The 24,139-nt window shown below is 42.3% G+C and overlaps 1 protein-coding gene across 1 annotated transcript; it reads right to left on the bottom strand.

Moving 5' to 3' along the window:
* Window positions 1-268: 268 nt before the first annotated feature.
* SLC25A31 (solute carrier family 25 member 31) lies at window positions 269-22,003 on the bottom strand. The gene is made up of 6 exons (XM_027854638.1): window positions 21,775-22,003; window positions 9,822-9,949; window positions 7,336-7,453; window positions 5,168-5,322; window positions 3,750-3,875; window positions 269-466 (listed from the first exon to the last, which is right to left on the bottom strand). Exons 1-6 carry the CDS (start codon window positions 22,001-22,003, stop codon window positions 269-271), a joined length of 954 nt encoding a protein of 317 aa, XP_027710439.1.
* Window positions 22,004-24,139: the final 2,136 nt, after the last annotated feature.

The raw sequence follows: 24,139 nt of genomic DNA, 5'->3' as shown, positions 1-24,139 counted from the left end.
TTTTTTATAGTAAAAATAAAATATCTTATATTGATAGAAACAGTATGTACTCCTAGTGGAAAAAAATGCAAAAATGTTTCATGAGAGTGAGTGAAGAAGCCCTAACTATCTGACTGACAGTACCGAAATCCTTGAAAACAGCCAGAGCTTTATTACGGAATTAGCAATCGAAGAAAATACTGACATATGTAATAACAAGCTAACAACTGTACAAATGATAGCTCCATAATGTGTGCATTAAACAAGGAAGCTCTATACTCAGTGCCAATTACTCGGACGAACTGCCTCCAAGGTCAATATTTAACAGTACTTTGATTTTATCATACAAGACCAGCACCAAGGCACCACCGGTGCCTCTCAGGATATTGGAGAAGGCTCCTCGGAAGAAGGCCCCTAGGCCTTCATGCCGGTAGATCTTCAGGAAGCAGTCTATGGTCCCATTGTACTGGCGCTCGGCCTCACCACTCTGCAGCAAAACAAAGACCAGTCAGCATTTTCTTGATAAAAGTTAAAAGCTTTTGTCTCAAGACATTATCTATGGAGTAATAAGTAAATGCTACAAGATTTGGTTTTCAGTCATGGTAAAAAAATACTAATAAGCATTTTTTCTTCGTGAAATATAATTTAACTAAATTGCTTGCCCACAGGCAATTGTAATTTAAAGGGGAATCAGTAACTCTTCTCTCCCGCTGCCCCAAATCATGCCCTTCTCTTTAAAGAGTTTCAGGCCCTTGTGACAAATGCCTATGTCCCAGCCTTGGCCGAAGCAAGCAGGGACAAAGGAAGTCGGGATCACAACTTCATTTGGATTCATCCTGCCGGCTGTTGTGACAGTGGGGCTGGCGGTCTGAAACAGACATTTCAATACTCTGTGCCTTAACTCCTAGGCGGACCAGGAACCTACAGCATCCAAAGACCCCATCTATTCCTCCCCACCCTGAAGGTTTCATAAAAGGAAGTAGGAGCAGCCTGGCGGCTCAGTAGCTAGACGGCTGGGCCTCAAGTCAGGAAGACTCATTTTTGTGCATTCAAATCTGGCCTCAGACACTTAGTAGCTGTGTGACCCTGGGCAAGTCACTTCACCCTGCTTACCTCAGTTTCCACATCTGTCAAATGAGCTGGAGAAGGAAATAGCAAACCATTCCAGAATCTTTGCCAAGAAAACCTCAAGTGGGGTCATGGAGAATCAGAGATTCCACACTTTTTGTGCCATCGTTTCCCCAGTCAAAGCTTATCTTTTATCCTTTTCCTTCTCACTCCTTGCCTTCCTCTGTGTCTTTCTTATTCACCTACTGCATCTCTCTAGCTCCCAGCTTCTCTCCCCTGGCCTATATGAACAGCCTCCTCAGGTGGTCTACCTGCCTCCTCCTCTCACCTTCTCTCCAATGTTATCTTCTGAATGCACAAGTCTGGCCAGGTTATTCCCTTGCTCAAACACCCTGAATGGCTCCCCACTCTTTACTGAATAAATACAAATTCCTTGGCTTTGTCTTCAAGTCCTCTAAAGCCTGGGTCCAACTTTCCTCCCCAGGTGACGTTTGTGCTCTTTTCTTCTGTGCACTCTGCTCACTCCTCCTCGACCTTCTCCACCCTTCCTTTACCTCTGTGAACCTGTACAGGCCCCGTGGCACACCCCTCCCCCCATCCTCCACAGCTGACCTCCACTCCCCTTCCTCACATTCCCCCATCAGTCTGCTTGAACTGCTCTCAGTCTCTTAATCAGTGTGGAATCAGAAAGACATGAATGTAAATCATGTAAATACAGACAATTCTTGCTTTATGTAAGTGGACTGGACTGTCCATAGACCTCTATATGAAGTGATTTTTACTTTTATGTAATGTGAATTTGCCTGCAGACATGGGGAAGACAGAGAGGCAGGAAGGGGGCGGCATACTGATGGAGAGAGGGGGCCAGGACAGAGAGGTGAGAACAAGAGGAGGAACGTGCAGGTGGCAGATGTATGGGGGCTGGCCTCGGAGATGGGTGAAGCGGGGCAAAGGTCTCTTCTCAAGCCAAGCCCCTCATTCAGGCCTGGGTGACCACCTGCTTTCACTTGGAGGGGCAGAAGGGTGGGTGGAGTGGGGGGAGAAGCACAGTACTGTATTGTAATGTTAACAGAGGTATTTTTTTGGAATGCGGATTTCTTTCAGAATTCTTTACATAAAGTAGAATTCGCATAATGTGAATTTACATAAGGTGAGAATTGTCAGTAATATAAATCAAAATGTAAACCTAGCATTTGCTAGCTGTGACCCCTGAACTTTAGTTTCTTCATCTGTGAAATCACCATTATAATACCTTCTGAACTTTCTAATAGGCTCAAATAAGATCATGCATGTGAAGCTCTTTGCAAGCCTCAAGTGCTATACAAATGTCAATTATTATGCTATGAAGTTGAATAGAAACATGGAAAGAGTAGCAGCTTTGGAGCCAGAGGACCCCGGGGTCAAACCTCAGCTCTGCTACTTGCTATGTGACTCAGGGCAAGTCCTAGGACTTGCACCGGACGACGTCTAAGGGCCCCTTCAGTTCTCCATCTAGATTCTTGCTATTTATGTACGTGTATGTTGCTCCTTAGACGGAAAGCTCCTCCAGTGCAGGGATTTCCATCGCTTTTATCTTTGATTTCCCTACAGTTAGCTCAGCTTGGTCCCAGGAGCCCTGAGAAGTCTGAGGTCCGGAGACTTTTGCACTGAGTGCCGGCCGTGTCCAACGCTTCCCTCACTGTCCCCCTTGCTGTCCTCCGCTCTCCTTTTTATCACCAGCTCAAACCCCTGAAGTTCCTCTGACTTCTCTGCCGTCTTCCCGGGTCTGGTACAGGACCAAGCCTGCCGAGCCCATTGTGTTCGTGACACTGCTTCCTTCCCATCCCCACCGCCATTATTCCAGGCCCTCATTACCTCCGCGCCCCATTTCTAGCTGCTCGCCTTGTCTCTCTGCCTCCAAGCACTGACCAGTCCACCGGACAGAGGGCTGCTCGTTTCTATCTCGGTCACTCTGTGACCGGCGCCCTGGAGGTTTCCATGCAGACCACAGCTCCCCGCCTTCTCATTCTGGACTTTTTGATCACCTTCACATCAATGTCCCACAGAAATTCTGCCGAGGCCTTCCTCACATTTTTCACTACAGCAGGGGCAGTAATGCAGGATCCCAGCTGTCTCCCTCACTGCACATCCAGCCCACTATCTTTTATGATTAGACTTGTCCCGAATGCAATCTTTTACTCCACTTCTCACAAGTAAGTGACTGCTGAGAATGTGCTATGGTCTACTTATGGCTACCCTGTGTCACACCATCTGGGTCATTTGTAATTTTGCTTCTTCCAAATATGGTGCCCTGGTTTTGGCATCAAAGGACCTGGATTCAGGTCACATTCTATAACCATGGGTGAGTCCCTTAGCCAAGGCCTCAGGCTCCTCACCAATAAAGTGAGGAAACATCAGAGTAGGTAACTCCTGTTTGAGTCAAGTACCATGTACATCTTAAAATAATATCTAAGTGGGAGTTAACAGTATTTTCACAAGACCAGAGACGGTTTCTGTTCTTTTGGTCTTGGATGAACAGCCCTTTCCTGCTCTGAATCCACTGACAGATGACAAATGCCCTGTTTTGTTTCAGTTTTGGACCCAAACTACCAGGAGACTGGCCTGTGTCAAGCCCACCTGATTACTGAAGTATATACAACTTTGAAGACCATCTCATCTGTTTAATCTAAATTCATGACAACAACAAAAATAAAGTCAAATACCTGCATCATCATACGTCTCCTGACCGTGTCAAAGGGGTAAGACAATATTCCAGAGCAGGACGTTACCACTTGAGCAATTAAAAATGACAGAAGAAATGGGATTTCCTTTGGATTTGGTAATAAGCCCTAATAAGGAAAGGAGGTTATATTCAGTGATGGTTTAATTTCTGAAATACCCTAAACTGCAAGTCAAAGGACAAATCTTGTAAAATATTAAGGTAAAAAGAAGACCTACTCACCCAAACTGAAACTGTGAACCTTACAAACCAAGAGGGAAAACAATAGGAGCTTGGAGGCCAGGTGACTCATGCACACATTATTATGGGTCAGGATCACTGTCAGTAGGTGCTGAGAACCAGCTGGCGACGGCTGGCAGGCAGCAGCGGCGGCTACCCACCACCGTCCTTTGTGAGGAATGGCTGAGTTGGCTTGTAGCTCTAATGGCACTTGGAGCCAGAGGGGGCCAAGTGTCCAGTTTTCAGGCAGCTGCTGCCATCACTATCATAAACAGCAAAGCTCCCGAGCTGGCACAAAGGAGGCCTGTGCACACACTGGAGGCCACATCCTGTAACTTCCACTGAATTGAGGGGAAGAGGCTGTTGCCGGGGGTGGGGTGGGGTGAGGTGTGGCACAGTGCCCAAGCTGTGGGGCCTGGAGGCAGGAGGACCTGAGAGCAAACCCAGCCTCAGGAACTGACAAGTTGTGGGACCCTGGGCAAGTCACTTAACCTGATTGCCTCAGTTTTCTCATCTGCAAAATGGGGATCAAAATAGCATTTACCTCCTAAGGTTCTTGTGAGGATAAAAATATTTGTGAAGTGCTTTGCAAACTTTTTTGTTTATACACATTATTATTATTGTTAAGAAAGTAAATAATAATAATTACAACTAATAATAACCAGGTTCCTGGTTTAGCACAATGCATTAAAAGTCTAAAATAAATAGGTTCAAACCACATAACAGACAAACTAGCTAATTTTAACTATGCAAAAAGAGGATACCATGGACAAATTAAACACAGAGATATAATTGGGGGGGGGGGGATTTCACTTCAAGCAGTGTCCTCTACACCTATCTATCTTGATAAGTACTGACTTGTCTACAAGCCTTTGGAGACAAAGCTAGGAAAGGCAAACAGCAGAATAAGAACTTATAATAGACTGTATTTTTCTTTTTTTGTTAAACATTTCCAAATTACATTTCATCTGGTTTGGACCTATCTCAGGAGTTTTGTCACCTCTGATTTAGAGCAACTAGAAAACGTCAGCAAATGCCCCTCCTATTCCTTCCTTTTGAGTACATTCTGTTTTGTCTCATTGCAGCCGATATTGTCGTGCTAAGTAAGCATACCTGATTCAGGCCAAGTTCAGGCCAATTTACAAAAGTGAAATTAATGGAGGAACAAAATGAGAAAATTACCTTAATTGTGTCATAACATCCAAAATAAGAGGCTCGATACACAATGATGCCCTGCACAGAAACACCAAACCCTTGGTACAAACCGGTGATGCCATCAGATCTCATGATCTTGACAAGACAGTCTCCTAAACCTTTGAACTGTCGCTCTTCAGGACCTACGACGAAGCATATTATTTCCTATTAAGCAACACATAATCTATAATAAGAATTAGGCAAATGGCTTTCTTAATCTTAATTTATGATGCAGAAGTCTATATCTTGAATTTTGGAACTGCAACTCAAGCAATCTAATGAAAAAAGAAAATTAAAGATTAACGTAAGATTTCTAACAGTACATTTAAATCATTTTTATCTAAAATGTTAATAAGTAATAAAAATCATTTTTATCTAAAATGTTAATAAGTAATAAAATATACTCTAAATTAGGGTGCTGTAATCTTAGACAGGAGAAATAAAAAATTACCCTTTTCTCTAACAAATTAAAGTATCATACAGTACACAGTCAGAAGGCACTGAATGGGAAGTCTATTCTTGACTTCAAGGAAGTCATACATCTAAGTCTATTCACAAATATAATAAACGTTTTAACAGGTTCACAAAACTAGAGCTGGAAGAGGCCTCAGTGGCTGTCTTTTCTAACTTCCTCATTTTGCAGATACAGAACCTGGGAGGGGGGGTGGTGGTGTCAGTGAGGCTAAGGGACTTGCCCAAGGTCACCCAAGTAATCAAAGTCAGAAGAGGAATTTAAACCTATGTCTGTCTGCTGACTCCAAGGCCAATCGTACCACAGTGCAAATAAATGGCATTTGAGAGGGCAGCTAGGTGGCGCAGTGGATAGAGCTCTGGCCTTGGAGTCAGGAAGACCTGGGAGTTCAAACCTCACACACTTGATACCCGCCAGCTGTGTGACCCTGGGAAAGTCACTTAACCCCAACTGCCTCACCAAAAAATAAAAAAAAATTTGAATTTCAGATGAAGCACCAAATACTTCACTTACAGTTAGCAAAACTATCTTTTCCATTAAATTGGAGATACTTGGCATATAATAATCATTCTATTAATAAATACAGAATGAATTATAACAAAATAAAACTACAAATATAACCAACTTTCAGAAGCAGAGAAACACAAGATCTTAAAAAAAGGGATATGTAGTGGGCTACATTTTTATCTCTTACAAATTTCAATAGAACTTGCATGGCTCATTTCTATATCAGTTCTAATGTTTAAAGGTAAGAATGTCTACTTCCCAAACAAATATTTATTGCAAAAGTTGGCATGAAATAGTTAATTGTCAATACAAAAATTAGATCTCTCCCCAAACATGTCTTACATTACAAAGGGGATATAATTTATATGCCTTTTTATTAAACAAAGAACATATTAAAGTAAGTTCAACTCTCTTTAATATGTTTTAGTGTGTATTATTTTAAAGGATATCTTAAAATATGTCCACATAACATTTACTTTAGGTAAAAATTTAAAAATTATTGTATACTTGAGGTATTGACATTTGCCAAACTCATCTATATAGTCACGTGATATTTGCAAGTCAAAATATATGAAACTAAATTTGAATGAGGATTTGTGGCTTAATATGCTATAAATTCAGAGTATTTTTAAGATGTCTACAAAATCATTTTTTGATGCTAAAAATTGAAAATTTTCATAACAGGTATTTTAATTACTAAATGTTAGGTTAACTGGAATATAATTCTAATTCTACCCATAACACATTATGTGACTTTTACATTAAATGTATTTGTGTGTGCATGTGTGTATGTATGTATAACACATTAAACTCAACTGAATTAATGTTTGAAAATATCATATAAGTAGATTTGGCCTTCACCGACAATTCTATCCCTAATAAATAAATGGCTTGCTTTTTATACGGTTACTGGCCTCACAAGACTGGGTTGGAACATCAAAAGAATATTAGGCCTGGCAAAATGCAACCTTTGTTCATCTCTTTTGGATCGTAGTTAACGGATTTTTTAATTAAAAAAAAAAAAAGTCAGCAAGTTACGTAGTGGTATACTTAGGAAATATACGAAACTCCATCTCTACTGCATTTCCTGTATAACTATCTCTCTCTCTCTCTCTAGTGCGCACACACACATACACACACACAGACACAACTACTGCTATTTTCCAAAATGTCTTACCTTTTCCAATATCAACCCCTAACCGAGTTCGGGCAAAATCTAACGGGTAGACTACACACAGAGATGTTGCCCCAGCAGCTCCACCTGAAGCCAGATTAGCCAAAAACCACCTCCAGAACTGAAACATGCATGAATGGTAAAAAATTAAAACAAGCATTATGAGAAAAATGTTAAATGTGCACTAATACATACTTAGAGTGGAGTCATAAGCAACCAGGTTGGATAATTTTACTTTTTCACACAAATAATGATACTAAGTTATGATAATAACAATAACAATAACAGCATTTCTCAAGAGCTCTATCTTTTCTCGTTCGCTCTTCACAACATTCCTGTGACTCGTTTACCGAAAAGAAAGGAAGTAGAAAGGAAACTGGTATTGGAGTTTAGACTTTCCTTATTTCCAGATCTATGCTAATGACACCAGAATCAGAATTAAAATTTCGCATGGTGCTTTTACCAGCTTGCAAAGCTTTTTTTCATATATTAACTTCCATTTTACAAAGGTAATATGTTTGAGGCAGGATTTGAACCCGGCTGTTCCTGACTCCAAGTCCTGTGCTTGAGCCACTACATGTATCAGAACCCAGTTCTGTGTCCAAGAAACACTTTCCACATACCTTTACTTTAATATTCCCAAATCTGGACATTAGCAGATTGTGAGCTCAAGGTGTCTGCCTGACTTGAGAGATGGATGTACGCTAGGTGTGGAGTCTCCGTGTGGCCTTGCACAAATGACCTAACCTAGGGAACCAACCCAATTCTATGCCTCAGCTCCTTCTTCTGTCCAACTGAAGGATGGACTACAGAAGACCTCTGAGGCCTCTCTCCCATATCTAAATCGAAGATATCAATGTTTCAAACCATATGCTTCATAGGCTCACTGTCCCAACCTCAACCTCTGACTTACCATCTCTACTTTTCACTAGGTAAGTCTGAAAGCTATTAATACATTTTTCATTGCAGTAATTCTCATTAGCTTTAATATTCTGATAGATGACTATGTATAATATATTCAAGTCCTGAAAGAATACCAGAGAGATCTATAATATGAAAGTTTATAAAATACATAATGCCATGCGTAAACAAAATGTGGCTATTTGGTTCTAACATCTTTTCTTTGAAAATTTAAAAATTCAAGGGGCAGCTAGGTGGTGCAGTGGAAAGAGCACTGGCCCTTAAGTCAGGAGAACCTGAGTTCAAATCAGGCCTCAGACCAAACACTTGACACCTATACCTGTGTGACCTTGGCAAATCACTTAACCCCAACTGCCTAAAAAATAAAAAAAAAGTAAAAATCCAAAGTCAGGATGGCTTTATACATCAAATTCCTGTGACATTAACTCAATCAAAGAGGTATTCCCACCTGATGGGGTGCCAGGGTAAAAAGCATCTTGTTAGTTATAGTAACTGGGGTGGAAGGATTGGGAAACTTCTATTCCTCATAAAAAGAGTTTTTTTTTTTTGCTTTTTGGTGAAGCCATCAGTGTTAAGTGACTTGCCCAGGGTCACACAGCTAGTAAGTGTGAAGTAAAAAGAGCTTTTAAAAAAACTTTTTCACATAACATAAAATAAACCTACTCACTTTTATTTAAAATTTTTACCTATAAAAGAATTCTATTTAGGTTTTTAAATTCCATGAACTATTAGAGGCTCTGAAGACTTGAAATATTAAACACATAAATGTTGGTACAACATTAAGAAGATATAATAAATGTGAACTATTATATGTAACAGAGATAGGGACAGGAGACTGGACCTGTGATTTCCTGGTCTAGAGCAGGGGTGTGGAACCTGTGGCCTTGAGGCCACATGTGGCCCTCTAGGTCCTTGGGTGTGTGTGGCCTTTTGACTGAACCCAAGTTTGACAGAACAAATCCTTTTGTGAAGGGGATTTGTTCTGTGAAGTTTGGGTTCAGTCATAGGGCAGCACTTGGGGACCTGTAGGGCCACACGTGGACTTGAGGGCCCTAAGAGCATAGAGAGAGCAGGTAATCCCCTCTGCCAAAGTGGGCCGCCACCTTCTCTGCACCACAGAGTGGGGAGTAAGGCAGAGCCGAATTCAAATAAGCTCTCTTGGCCTCAGTTTCTTCATCCGTAAATGGTGACATAGTCTTACTTCACAGATTCGTGGTAAAGATCAAAAGATAAAATATGGACACTGCTTTGCAAACCTTCAGGTGCTCGATAAAAGCCACAATTATTCTTATTAGAAATCACTCAGGTTAAGTGACTTGTCCAGGGTGATACAGACGGTATGTGTCAGAGACTGGACTTGAACCCAGGTCTTCCTGGCTCCAAGGCTGGCTGTCTATTCACTAGACTACACTGGCACATCTTGCTTATTATACGAATAGCACATAAAACCAAAACTAATGTAACTGGAGGCAAACCTTGCCTTTTAAGATTCTCTCTTAAGCGAACTCTCACATTTAACAAACGGTTAAAATAGTTTAAAGAATGTTAGGGATGATAAAATGAATTACCTGTTTATCTTTGTTAACTCCTGACATGAAAACTTGTTTGTATTTGTCCTTAAAAGCGAAGTTCAGAGCTTGTGTTGGAAAATATCGAATAACATTTGCCAAATTGCCACGCCAATAACTTAAAAAACCTTTGAAGAGAAATTATTCTAATTATAAATTTATATTACTAATCCCGGAGTCTTGTTAGTGTTCTACGTGGAATTACTCAGATGTAATTCTGAGCAACTCTAAAACAAAAATTAAAAATATTTCTATTTTTAAATTATACTGAGAAATCCAAGACATCTATAAGCTTGTGGACAGTATAGTCACCTGAACCAAGGCTTCTTCCATACCCAATACTGAACCACCATTGCAATTCCCGGGGGGTGTGTGTGTGTGTGTGTGTGTGTGTGTGTGTGTAAATGGGAGACACAGAAGAAAGTAATTAAGGATACTTGTATAAGGTTCTGTTAATAAGTGAGGGAGAGGGAGCAGGAAAGAGAATTCAAAACTGAAAAGAAAATAAAATTGCAGAGCAGATCTTTGAATCCAAATCCCAGCAAATATCTGAAATGCACCTACCCTAGAAAGACCAATGATAAAGACAACTGACAAGAAATACAAGCAGGCTCCTCCATCCAATCCAGAGCTGCACAAAAAGACTGGCAGGGAGAGAAGTAGCAACATGAGCTCAGGTGAACACCTGGCCCTCCAGAGGTCATGCCAGCCTCAAGCTCGGGTAAATACAGAGGTGGCAGAGGAGAGCTCTCACAGACAACCAGTGCTCTCAACATGATGGTCACAAACCAGCTGGAGCCCTAATAATGGGGGAGATGAAGGCAAATCCCAGCCCCCTAGCACTGCCCAGAGACACAAAGCTGAACACTTCTCAGAACCAGGGCCAACTCAGTACTTGAGGGGCAGTGGAGGGTGGGGGCATGGCGGCAGAGGCCTGAGACCACAGCTGTAGTGGACCCTCAGGAGAAGGTGAGAGGAGCTGGGGGCTGAAGGAGGGTGCAGGGCCAGTCACCCCCTCCATATGAGAAACAAGGGCAGCCGCCAGACTAAGGACTGTACCCATCCCAGCCAAGAGGGCAGGTACAGTTCAAGCACAAAACCCAAAACCAAGATTTAAGGCTGAAACCAAGTATAATATAGACCAAGAGAAACCCAAGAGGGAAATGAGAAGACAGTAATGCCACAATAAGTACAAGCCAAGTCTCACAGGAAGGAAAAAAAAAAAGGAAGAAAAAAAAAAAGGCTTGGTTCCAAGGACTACAAACATTGCTGGTAAAAAGAAAGAAATGAAATTATAAGTAAAATGAAGGGTTCCAGAAGAAAAATGGAAAGTAGCTTAGGAAAGAAGGTAGAAAAACTTATTAATGTCGTAAACACCCTGAAAAACAGAATAGATCAAAAAAGAACTTAATGACTGCATGATGCAAGAAATATTCACACAAAATCCAAAAAATGAAAAACCAAACAAAACAAGACACTCCAGAATAAACTCTGTGTATCTACAAACAAAAACAAAAAAACTGAAAAACAGGTTGAGGGAAGCAAAAAGAATCATCAGACTCCCTGAAATGTGTGACCAAGCAAAAACCTTGGACACCATAGTTCAAAAAAACAAAAAAGGAAACTGTCTGGGTTGATCAGAATCAGAGGGTAAGCGAGAAGAGGAAGAATCTGCTGATCACCAGCTGAAAACACCCAGGATGTCACAGCTAAGACCCAGAATTTTCAAGCCAATTAATAAATACTAAAAGAGCATCTTACCAGTATCCACTGGAAAGAAATGCTCCAGTAACAACCTGCAAAAATGAATATAATCCTACAGAAGAAAAAAACAAACTGTCAGAAGCAGAGATCCTCTTCGGAGAAGAGTAGAAACTCTGAAATGCAAGCACAGAAATCAAGATAAATACAAATAATTTAATGTGCTACTAGCTCTATTTCCAGAGATGATTAAGAAAAGAGGAAAAGAACCTATACAAATATTTATGGCATCTCTCTTCGTGGTGGCAAAGAACTGGAAATGGAGGGGATGCCTGTCAATCGGGGAATGACTGTACAAGTTGTAATACGTGATTGTGATGTGCAACACTATTGTGCTATGAGAAGTTATGAGCTCGATGATTTTTTAAAAACATGGAAAGACTCACACAAAATAATGAACAGAACCATGAGAATGTTGTGTACAGTAATAGCAATATTATTTTAAGAACAATTTTGAGCAAATAAGTAATTCAGACTATTATAAATACCTAAATTAACTACAAAGGACATATGAAGGAAGATGCTATCTGCATCCAGAGAAAGAACTGATAGATGTATAGAATGATTTTACACACACACACACACACACACACACACACACACACATACACTTTTATGTCTAATAGCAGCCATCTGTAGGTGGGGGGAGGGAAGAATAAAAATAATTTACCTAAAAGCTTCATTATATATCTAAAAGGAATAGCAGGCTGCATGTAATAAATTTGCAATTTCAAGTGCAACCATCTTTTTTATTATACTATGTTATGGGAATGCTTGTTTTATTCCATAAATTAAAAATGAAATAAAAATTTAAAAAAATCTATGGGTCAAAGAACAAAAAACAGCACCAGATAATTAGAAAAAATGACATGAGGCAACACATAGACCAAAACTTTTGGAAGTCAAAGCAGCCCTTAGGGAAAAATTTTTATGTAAATAGTTTCACCATCAAAAACAAAGCATGGAATTTAAAAATTTTAAAAAGCAAATGTATTTTTAAAAATCCCAAAGTAAGCAAAAAATAAAAAAAGAAATTTTAGAAATCAAAGTGATAAAACTATGAGTTGTTTCTTTCAATAATGTAAATTAGCTAAAATTTGATTTTAGGAGGAAAAACAAAATGTTAACATCAAAAATGAAAGTCAAAACAAATTAAGATAAAATAAGGAAAATTGTTACAAACTATGTTGTCCAATTTTATTCTACCAAAACTGTTAACTTCAACGAACTGGATGAATATTTATAAAATATAAAATACCTAGATTACCGAACAAAGTGATAAGGAATTTATATAACACAAATAACAACAAAAATTGAAAAGCTCATAAGGAACCCTGCTCAAGAAAAAATACCAGAACCAAGATGGACTGACAAATCACATTAAATAACAGAATAACAGATACGAAAAAGAATAGAAGAATAATAAAGAATAATTAATTCCATTATTATACAAATTGTTTGCACACACAAGAGATACTACCAAACTCCTTCTAGGACATAGATTTGGTAATGATGCCTAAACCAGGAAGAAATGAAACAAAGAAACCTAGAGACCACTATCTCTAATGAGTCCCAATACAAAATTAATCAAATATTTGTAAAGAGGCTACAACAACAAACTAAATAGATTATACCCATGTGCCAGGATCGATTTATACCAGTGACGTAGAGTTGAATGATTACTGGTAAAACTATAAACACTGGGGGCAGCTAGGTGGCACAGCGGATATGCAGGGTGCGGGGTCTGGAGTAAGGAAAACTCATCTTCCTGAGTTCCATAGTGTTTAATAACAGTGGTAGAGAGGGCAGAAAAATTTCAGTGTTGGCCATCACCTCAAAAAATTACAATAACACTTTTCCCCCTCTTCTTTTCGTGCTATGACATGCGGGGCATGAACTGGTAATAAAAAATAATAAAACGTTGCAGTGCATCTACATGCACGGCACTGAAGAGTTTAAAAATGCATTGTATTTCTAAGACCTTAAATTATATAAAAATGCATTGTGATTTTAAAGGGTTGAGGACAACTACCGGATTTCTGTTGTAGCTTGAAAATAGCCACAGACAACGTGTAAATTAATGACTATGGCCGTCCTCCAGTGAAACTTTATTTATGGCCACTGACATTTTAATTTACATAATTTTCACGTCATGAAATACTCTTTTGATTTTTGTAAGCCTTCTTTTAAAAAATTATTTTTCTGAATTGAAGAAATCATATACGCATTTCCATAATGAAGTCGAATTGAAAAATAGAGGATTGCATCTGAAATTGCAGTTCCATTTTGTACAACTTGGTACTCCTTTCAAATATGATTCCCTCCAACTATTAAAAAAAAATTAAAAACCATTCTTAGCCGGTGGGCTGCACAAAAACAGGCCACAGGCCAGAACTGTCCTCCAGATGCTAGTCTGCCAACCCGTTTTGTTGTTGTTCACTGGTATCTGAAGTCTTCCTGACCCCATTTGGTTGGTTTTTTTTTTGGTAAGGCAGTTGGGGTTAAGTGACCTGCCCAGGGTCACAGAGCTAGTGTCGAATGTCTGAGGCCGAGTTTGAACTCAAGTCCTCCTGACTCCAAGGCTGAAGCTTTGTCCACTACGCCACCTCGCTGCCTCCCATTTGGGGTTTTCTTGGCAGAGACACGAGGGATTTGCCATTTCCTTCTCCAGCTCATTTGAAAGATGAGGAAACTGAGGCAGAGTGAAGTGACTTGTCCAGGGTCACACAGCTACTAAGTGTCTGAGGCTATATTAGAACAAGCCTTCTTGACTGGACTCCAAGCCTGGTGCTCTATCCACTGTGCCACCTAGCTGCCCCACCCCTGCTACAGACCATCATTGAGCACTGACACAAAAACGCTAAATAAAACGTTAGCAAAGAGGCTACACCAAGATATAAAAAGATGTATGCTATGATCTGGTTGTATTTTTCTTCTCAGGAATACAGGGTTGGTTCAATAAAACTATAAATATAACTGACCATATTAACGTGGCTCAGTGGATAAAGCCCTGGGCCTGGAGTTCAAATCCGGCCTCAGCGCTCACTAGTTACATGTGCGTGACCAAACCAGTTTAACTTCTATCTGCTTTAACTTCCTAAACTGCAAAATGGGAATAATAATAACACCTACCTTGCCTCTCGGGGTTGTTGTCAGGATCAAATGACATATATTTTAAGAAGTGCTTAGCACAAAGCCTGACACGTAGTAGGTGCTCAATAAATGCATATTCCATTCCCCTAATAACAAAAATCATACGATTACACCAAAAGGTGCAGAAAAAGCATCCAACAAAATATAAACGTGTTTAAAAAATGGGAAAACATAAGAATAAAGGGACTTCCTTAATCTGTCTAAAACTAAGTACTAGCGCACCAATCAAACTACTAAGGGAATATTTTATAGAACTTCACGAAATAACAAAATTCATCTGGAAAAACAAAAGAGCTAGAATATCAATCATGAAAAGAGGTGAGAATGAAAGGGTGTGAACAACACTCCTAACTCCTTAAATTATATTACAAAGCAAAAGTCATCAAAACCATCTGGTGCTGGTGAAATAACAGAGAAATCAATGGAACAGGCTAGATGAGGGAGACTCAGAAACAACACACCTCAACAACCCAGGGTCTGATAAAGCAGAAAACACAAACTGCCTGAGAACAACTCTCTGATAAAAACTGCCAGGGGAGGCAGGCTGGCAGAAATCACACTCAGACCAACATCTCACATCATATCCCACAATCTATTCTAAATGGATACATGACCTTAATATTAAAGATTACACTACATAAAAAATTAGAAGATAAGCAGATGATACACCTCTCACTGCTATGGGGAGGAGATGTAATTTTTTGGGGGGGAACTAGGCAAAGGGGTTAAGTGACTTGCCCAGGGTCACACAGCTAGTAAGTGTTAGCGTCTGAGGTTGGATTTGAACTTAGGTCCTCCTGACCAAATGAGAGATAGAGGCAACCACAAAAGATAAAATAGATAATGGACTATTTGAAACTGTTCTACATAGACAAATTCATGTACCTAGGATAAAAAAGTGAGTAAGAAAAAAATCTTTGGATCAAATTTCTTTGATAAAGATTTGGTATTTCAGATACACAAACAATTTCTATACATACATATGTACACATGTATATATGTGTACATATGTGTGTGTGTGTGTATATATATATATATATATATACGACTAATAGTCATTCCCCAATGGAAAAGTGGTCAAAGGATACAAAGGATAACAAACAGTTCTCAAAAGGAGGATTGAAAAGTATTCACAACCACATGAAAGAATGCTCCAAATCACTAATAGTAAAAGAAATGCAAAACAAAACAACCCTGAGGCTTTTCTTTATACCCTTCAAACTGGCAAAAATGATTAAAAAAAAAAAAAGCAACAGTCAATGTTGGAGGGATTGTGGAATGACAGGCACCCTCATACATTGTTTGTGGAGCTGGGAAATAATAGTAAAACCATTCTGGAAAGCAATTTGGAATTATGCAAATAAAATGACTACAATGTCCATACCCTTTGCATCAGAGACTACATTACTGGGCTAATAAAGTAGCCACTGATAAGAAAGTCCCCATATAGTCCAAAATAGCTGACAACTGGAAACAAAGTACATGCATGTCAATGGAATGGCTAAACAAACTGTGGTACATGAATGTATGATGTATGTGATGAATACAGAGAAGCATGGACAGATCTATTATGAACTGATGCAGAGAAAAACAAGCAGAGCCAAGAAAACATATATAGTAACCACAACAATGGAAATGGAAAGAACTACACACAAAAAGTAAATGTAACAAAATTATAAAGATCCATCAGGATTTGAATGAAGAGATATGATATACCCAACGCACCTCTTACCCTTAATGGAGATAGTTGGTCTATAGGTGTTACATAATCCATAAGTTTTCACACTTTTTCAATGTTACTGATCAGTTGTGTTCACTTTTTTCCATCTAAAAATACTATTTTTTATATGACATGGCTTTCTGAGAGAGGTAGAAAGAGGGATACTAGGGATTATGATGATGATGATGATGTAAGAAACAGAAGATATAAATAAAATTTACATACCTCCCCCAAATCTAAGTACTAATATTATACGTAATGGAGATAAATTAGAGATTAGAGGTCTTTTCAGTAAGATTACAGTTAAACAGGGATGTCTATTTTCACCACTACTGTTTGATATAGTCAAAGATTTTTAAGCTATTGCAATAAGAAAAAACTGAATATGCATAGGCAAAGAGGAAACGAAATTAACACTTTTTACAGGTGATCTGACAGTTTACTTAGAAAATCCTAGAGTCAAATAAAAAAAGTTGAAAATTTCAATAGAAAAAAAACTTGAAGTAAATCCAAGTAAATAATCACCATGTCTGTGTATTGCCAACAAAACACAGCAGGAAACGATAGAAAGAGAAATTCCATTTACGGTAACTATAGAATGTGTAAAATATTTGGGAATCTAAACCACAGGCTCTTCATGCAGCAATTTTAATGAGCCATCCCAGAACAGTGCCTAAAATGCAGAAAAGAAATGGGTTGTGAACAACTAAAACAGATGACAGGAGATGCATCCAAGGGTCATACCTTTTACTCAAAGCAGTTACTCAGGCTCTCCATCTTAGAGTCACTTGACTTTTGCTTTACACACAGCTCTAACTTGTACAGTTACTTAAAAGTAAACAATCAGCACGTGGGAAGCAGCCATCAAGCACATTTAGAGCAACAAGGGAGAGCAGAGACAATACAGAAAGGGTGGGATATAATGTTCTTCTTTTCTTTTCTTTTCTCTTCCTCCTAGCAATTGGGGTTAAGTGACTTGCCCAGGGTCACACTGCTAGTAAGGGTCAAGTGTTTTGTCTTTTTTTTTTAAATTTGTGAGACAATCGGGGTTAAGTGACTTACCCAAGGCCACACAGTTAGTATGTGTCAAGTGTTTTGGTCTGAGGCCACATTTGAACTCAGGTCCTCTTGACTTCAGGGCCGGTGCTCTATCCACTGCACCACCTAGCTGCCCTGATTTAATGTTCTTAAGAATGGCTTTTAGCCATCCAGAAAAGGTTAACATGTTCCACAAAACTATGATTAAGGAGGTGTATTACATTTGAGAACATTTCCATCCAAAATGGTTATAATAATAAAAAGGCTATGTTCAAAGAGACAACTTTCAAACATGGAGAAAGTTCACTTACTTAGAGTTATCAGATAAATGCAGAACTGGGAGGGGAAAGCACAATACTGAAAGAAGCTAAGTGACTCGGGTCCAAGCCCACATGAATTGCTTCAATAAGCAATCACCAACTAGCTCCTTCTGCTGAAACTGAGGCTGGCAGAATAGGACTACTACAAGGCATCCTGGCTCCTCCACCTCAGGCCCTGATGGGGGCCAGGAGTCTTAATATTGGGACTGGATCACTGTGTGTGCAACCAGCAGCAGTGGCGGAAAGCTTCCCCTCCCTCTTCAAAGAGGGGCTGAGCCACCCGCATGCTTCCTGGTGGGAAGAGGTGAGGAGCTCACCGTTTGCTACCTGCCTTGCTGTGGAATCCTCCAGACTTCTCAAAAAGCCTTAGCATTTGCCCTAGTATTTACCGTACTCCTCCAGGTCTTGCCATCGACCCAGCAGCAGCCCCCTGATGACCTCCAGGCTCCACTATCCAACGGGCTGCTGCACCCTACTGAAGCTTCAGGCAGAGCTTGGCATACACCAAGTACTTAATAAATACTTAATGACTCATTCATTCATGGGGGGCCTGGTGGGAGGGTTAAGACATCCTCTGGGGAGGTACTCATAAAAAGAGGGGAGGGAGGAGTCTTCAGCACTGGGCCTAGAGATTGTTCCCCTGGGTCCTCTGGAGAAGAGACCACTATGGGCTGGGAGTTTAAAGTTGGGAACTTGGGTCTGAATTCTGGTCTCGCTACTTCTGACTGCATGACTTTATACAGTGCCCTAAGCTAAAAAGAATCGAGGGAGAGCAGTGCCTTACCTGATCTCTTCTTTCCATACTATACCATCCTACTTACACTGTCCTCCTAACCTTTCTAAACCGATGCAGAGTAAAGTGAGCAGAAGTAAGAGAACAATTTGGGTGAGAACAACACTAGAGAAAATAAAAACTTTGGAAGACTTTAGAACTCTGATCAGTGTGAAGAGAAACAAAAGTCCAAAAGCATGAAAATGAAACGTATCACTTCCTGACAGGTGATGAACTTAAAATTTTTAACAAATCATACATTTTTGGACATGGCTAATGGGGGAAATTTTTTTTTGTTAGAATGTGCAGAGATGGTTTTGTTTTTTTAATTACTGAATAGTGGCTGGGGGAAAATAATAAACAACCAAAGATACTTTTAAAAATTAAATGCATACAATACACAGGAGACAAAATATACTGAAATATTATTAATACAATATTAAAAAACAAGTTTACTGACCCCAGATTAAGAACCATGGCTTTACAGACTATTTAATCTAACCCCTTATTTTACACACAAGGAAAAGAAGGCCCAACCAAATTAAGTAACTCTCCCAAGGCTATACAAGTAGTAGTCCGGTCTTCTAATACCAAATCAGGTTGTCTTTTCAATACACCATGCCGAATACTTTTTTGTGATCTACTCTGTAAAATGAAGGGGTTGGTCTAGATGGCCTAGGAGAAAAAAAGAGTACTTGGGTTTGAATCTTCACTTTGTCGCTGTGTGACCTTGGGCAAATCACCACTCCACCCACTCTATCTAGTTCTGGGCCTTCACTTACAAAAGAAGGGGGTTGGACAATGTGGGTCGGGACCCACAGTTTAACAAGTGCTGAAGGAGTCTAGAGTGGAAAAAGTTTAAAAAGCCCTGGTCTAGACGACTTCGAAGATCCTTTCCAGCTTCCTATTTGGAAGACCTGCATTAGAGACTTGTGACTACTACTTACTACAAACCTCTTTTCTCCTCAAGCTTCCTAGGGGACACCCCTGCACCCACCTTAGCTGAGAACCTCACTTCATCTCATACTTTACTGAGAAAATTAAGGCCATTCACCAAGAACTTGATCTTCTCCCCATTCTCTCTCTCTTTTTTTTAAAACATTCTCCCCTCTTCATCCAAGCAGCCCTTCTGTTTGCCAAACCCAAGCCCTCAATGCATACCCTTGATCCTAGCCCTTCCTGTCTTCTCTAGCCCTATCATCTCTGGAACTTTCATTCTCTCCCTATCTATCTGCTGATTCCTTCAATCACACTGGTCTCCTCCTTCCTCTAAAAACCCTTACTAGGATCCTATCATGCCCAAGAGCTATGTTTCTCTATCTTCTGCTTCTCAGGTAAACTCCTTGAAAAAACCCTCTATGATCAGTGTATCTCTACTTCCTCTCTTACTTTTAATAAGCCTTCCAACCTCTTCATTCACCTGAAACTTCCCTCCTCAAAGTTACCAATCGGCCCTTAATGGCTGAGTCTAAAGGCTGATTCAGGGTCCCCATCCTTCCTGCCCTCTCTTGGAAGCCCCTGAGCAAAATCACCATCTTCTCTTCTTTCTGGGACAATGACGGCTCTGACCGATTCTCTTCCTCCCTCTTCATCTCTTGCCTACTAACAACACACCCTCTCTGGGCCCTCTTCTCTTTACACACTCTCCCGTCAGCTTCCATGGGGTCAATTCTCATCTCTAATCAGATGATTCTTGGTCTCCAGCCTGAGCTCTAGCCCCAAGTCATCAAGCGGTCATCGGACATTTTGAACTGCATGGTCCTGGAGTCATCTCAAGTTCAGTAAGTCCGAAGCAGAACTCACCATCTCTCCCCGAAAACTGCCTCTCTTCCTCCTCTTAGCCACTTTGGTTCAAAAGCTCAGTCAGGCAGTGAGGTAGCAAAGTAAACAGAAAGCAGAACTTTTAGTCTAGAACACCTGAGCTCAAGTCCTGCCTTGGATACCCCTCCAAACTATCCTTCAAAGTGTTAGAACTTACCACCCCTTTACTTGATAAACTCAAGGCTCCTTCTGATTTCTACCATTAAACATAAAGTCTTCTCTGCAGCCTTTATAGGTCTTCACAAACTGGACCCATGGACTCTCTGACCCAATCACACCAGTCTCCTTGCTGTTCCTCACACTAAGCCTTTGCCCCGAATGTCCCCCAGGCCCACCAGCATCTCCCTGCTCGCTGTGGCCTTTTGGAGACTCAGCTCAAATCCCACCCTCTGCCAAAGGCTTTTCTGGGTCCCCTCCCCCTCTTCCATGCATTGCCTTTTCCTTTCCCCCTACCTTTCAAATACAGGTACCTTTTTATTTACCTATTTGTTGTTGTTCAGTCGAACCTGACTCTTATGTGACCCGTGGACTCTGTCCACCAGATTTGCTTGGCAAAGATCCTGGCCTGGTTTGCCATTTCCTTCTCCAGCGTGTCCCCACTTTACAGATGAGGAACTGAGGCAAACGGGGGTTAAGTGACTTGCCCAGGGTCACAAAGCTAGTGTCTGAGGCGGCATTTAAACTCGAATCTTCTTGACCTCCTGCCCGCACTCTATTCACTGAGCCAGCCAACTGCCCTCTCAAAGCCCAGGTCCCTAGGACCCCTCGTTTGCTCCCCCTCTGCGGGACCCTCGTTCCCCTTTTGTAAAATAAAGGGCTTGGGTTAGATAACCCAGAAGGTCCCTTCCAGCTAAAAGGGTACACGGCCTACTACTGTTCCTCCCCCAAATTACCCTGCCCTTACACTACTTCGCATACACCCGCGTTTATTCCTTTCATGGTCAAGAAATCACTCCACTTCCTACCCTGGGCCTCAAGGGTCGCACGACCGGCTGCATCCCCTATCCCAAGGGGGCCCGGGATGGACAGACACAGACACACACAGACACACGCACACGGATTTTTCCGCGTGTGGCGGTAAAAAAGGAGGAGCGAGGTAGAACGGAGTGCAATATTATTGCGATGCAAGAAACGACAAATACGAAAATTAAGAGAAACTTCAACATGTGCACGAGCGCACGCGGAGTGGTTTAAGCGGAACCAACGGGGAACGACAGCGCAGCAAGCAGAAGGCCCCCCCCCCCGCGCGGCGCCCCTCCCCCACTCTCCCCGCCGGCGCCCCTCCCCCACTCTCCCCGCCGGCTCCCCGCCCCCTCGCGGTCGCGGTCCCGTCCCGGCCGCGGCCCCGGCCCCGGCCCCGGGCCGTACCCTGCTCCCGCGGGATGCGCAGCAGGCAGTCCACGATGCCCTTGTACTGCGCCTCCGGGCTGATCTGCTTGGACGACGCCTGCACCTGCAGCAGCAGCTTCACGCGCTCGATGGGCGCCACGGCCGTCTTGGACACGGCGGCCGCGACGCCGCCCACCAGGAGGTCCATGCCGAAGGACGCCAGGTCCAGAAGCTTGTCGGACTCCTGGCCCTTGCGTTGGGCTACCATGGTCGGCGGGGCTCTGGGGCTCGGCTGGGGGAGAACGACCTCAGGGCCTCCGCTCCGGCTTCGCGCTGGCGGGAAGTAGGAGCACGCTGGGGCGGGAGAGGGCCGCGCATGCGCACAGGACGGTCTGGCTGCCCCGCCGCGCAGGCGCCTCCAACTGCCCGCCTCTCCCTGGCGTCGCGGGAGCCACGTGGTCTGCGGCTCTGCACGTACGCATACACGTGCGCGATCCGGGGGCGCTGGCGCGAGGGGGGCTAGAGCGGGGCCGGGCTGCTGCGCGCACGTGCGACTGAGGTGCGCACGCGCGCGAGGGGAGGGCGGTGCTGTGGTGGGTGGGGGGGGGTCATCTCATAAGAGCAAAGACACAGCCCCGTTCCCTCCTTGGACAGTGGGGGAAACTGAGGCCAGTCTGAAGGGCTGCCTAAAGCGCCAGGCCACAAGTGTAAGGCGTGCTAGGCGTGGAGACGGCCCCCTCCCCCCAGTGCTGGGGAGGGGCCTGGCCTGCGCCGAGGCGGTGGTAAATATTTAACACCCGCCCGCCTCCCCACGCACATGCACCAGCCAAGCACCTGCACACACCCGCTATTGCACTTTCTTCATTCCAAACCACCACAAAAGCAATCGATCCCTGTGGGTAGCATCGGCCCGTTACTGCAGGCTTGGGCTCGGGTTGGAGGTGCCTTAGCACCAGTCCTTGCACCCGAGAAATCCCAGGTCCGGACCCCCAAATGTAGGAGGAAGCAAAGCCCCCGCGTGCACAGAGAGCGGCCTCCAAGACCAGCGGGAGGGCTGGGTGTGCAGAGATGCAGGGAGCGCGCAGCATCCTTTCGGAGCTGTGGTCCAGCAACCCTTCCCCTAACTGTGAAGCAGCTGATTCCAGGCTGCAGCCTGAGCTCCTCGGCAATCGGGCTGGCTCCATGCCGGGCTTCCTGCGAGGCAGCCCCGCTGGCACCCAGCCCAGCCCAGCCCAGCTCTCCCGGGGACCCTCCTCCCGTCAGCAGCAGTGATGCACCGAAGGTGCAGTGGCAGAAAGAGCTCCTTTCTGAGCTCCTGCGTTGTTACTGCTGCTGAACTCAATCTGCCCCAACGCAGAGATGGTAGAGCAAAAAAACCTGGGTTTCACCCTCAAGCCCAGGCTGGAAAAGTAACCCTGAACAAAAGCTAGTATTCTAACGGGACTTTTTATAGACAAAATTATGTCAGCGAGACAGAAATAATCCTTTCCTATATTGCAATTTTTTCCAGCCTCTTAGGCCGTGAAAGTCAAAAAAGAAAGATTCCTAATCCCACGTTTCCTTACATGTCATAAAAGTTGAACAAATTTAGTTAAGCAGAATCATAATCTCCTACATCCCTTAAGGAAACAAATCTGGTTAAACGGACTCTACAGGTAAACTAAGTCAGGTTAAGTCACACTAAGTTATATTTAGAGGGTTCCCAATGGTCTGATTGATAGGGGAGATTTACATGCCTGCAGTCTGAAATCAAGAGAATCCTGGAGCAAATAACCAGCTCAAACTCCCTGTTGGCTTTCCATCTGAGGAATGTCAAAAAGTCTTCCCTTAATTCTACCACCCCACCAGTCTGGCTTTAGCCAGTTCCACTAACAATTCACTAGTGTTCCTATCCTGTCACAGCCCCTCCAACATTGACTATCCCCATCTTTTGTCTTCTTTGCCAATGAGCAAGGTGTAAGATAAAAGCTCAGGGTTGTTTTGATATTTCTCTTATCACTGGAGATTTGGAGCATTCTTTCATAGGCTTGTGTGTGAGTGCATCTGTAAGTGAGGATACTAACTACCTTGACTTGCTTGAGCCCTCAGTTATTGCTGTATATTGAGGTATTGCTGTATGAGGACCAGCGGTATTGACTAAGAAGCATAATTGCTTGACATACCAACAATCCTTTGCGGTAAACCTAGCTGGGTGTGTGGAAAATCAGCAGCTCTGAAGCCAATTAAGCTCATACCAGCTTTGAAGCAGACCCTGAACCTTTTGGTGGTTTATGGACCTTTCAGAGACATCCCTATCTTCAGACACTTTCCTGGCTGCAGGTTATAGACTATGAAACAACTTTATCTCCAATGACTCTCCTAAGTTTGGTCATGGGGCTCTTATCCTGCTTTTGGAGATATCCCT

This window comes from Vombatus ursinus, unplaced genomic scaffold (assembly GCF_900497805.2).
Source record: "Vombatus ursinus unplaced genomic scaffold, bare-nosed wombat genome assembly UNPS02010461.1, whole genome shotgun sequence".
In the NCBI taxonomy this organism is placed as follows: domain Eukaryota; kingdom Metazoa; phylum Chordata; class Mammalia; order Diprotodontia; family Vombatidae; genus Vombatus; species Vombatus ursinus.
This window is presented reverse-complemented; position numbering and strand designations above follow the sequence as displayed.

Bases quoted from the DNA above. Each gene is read 5' to 3' on its own strand.
- SLC25A31 (XM_027854638.1), bottom strand. From the start codon at position 22,003: ATGGTAGCCCAACGCAAGGGCCAGGAGTCCGACAAGCTTCTGGACCTG. The intron at 9,950-21,774 runs GTACGGCCCGGG...TTCTCTTCAAAG, and splicing joins GCGCATCCCGCGGGAGCAGG to GTTTTTTAAGTTATTGGCGT. The intron at 5,323-7,335 runs GTAAGACATTTT...GCTTCGTCGTAG, and splicing joins AGGGGTTGATATTGGAAAAG to GTCCTGAAGAGCGACAGTTC.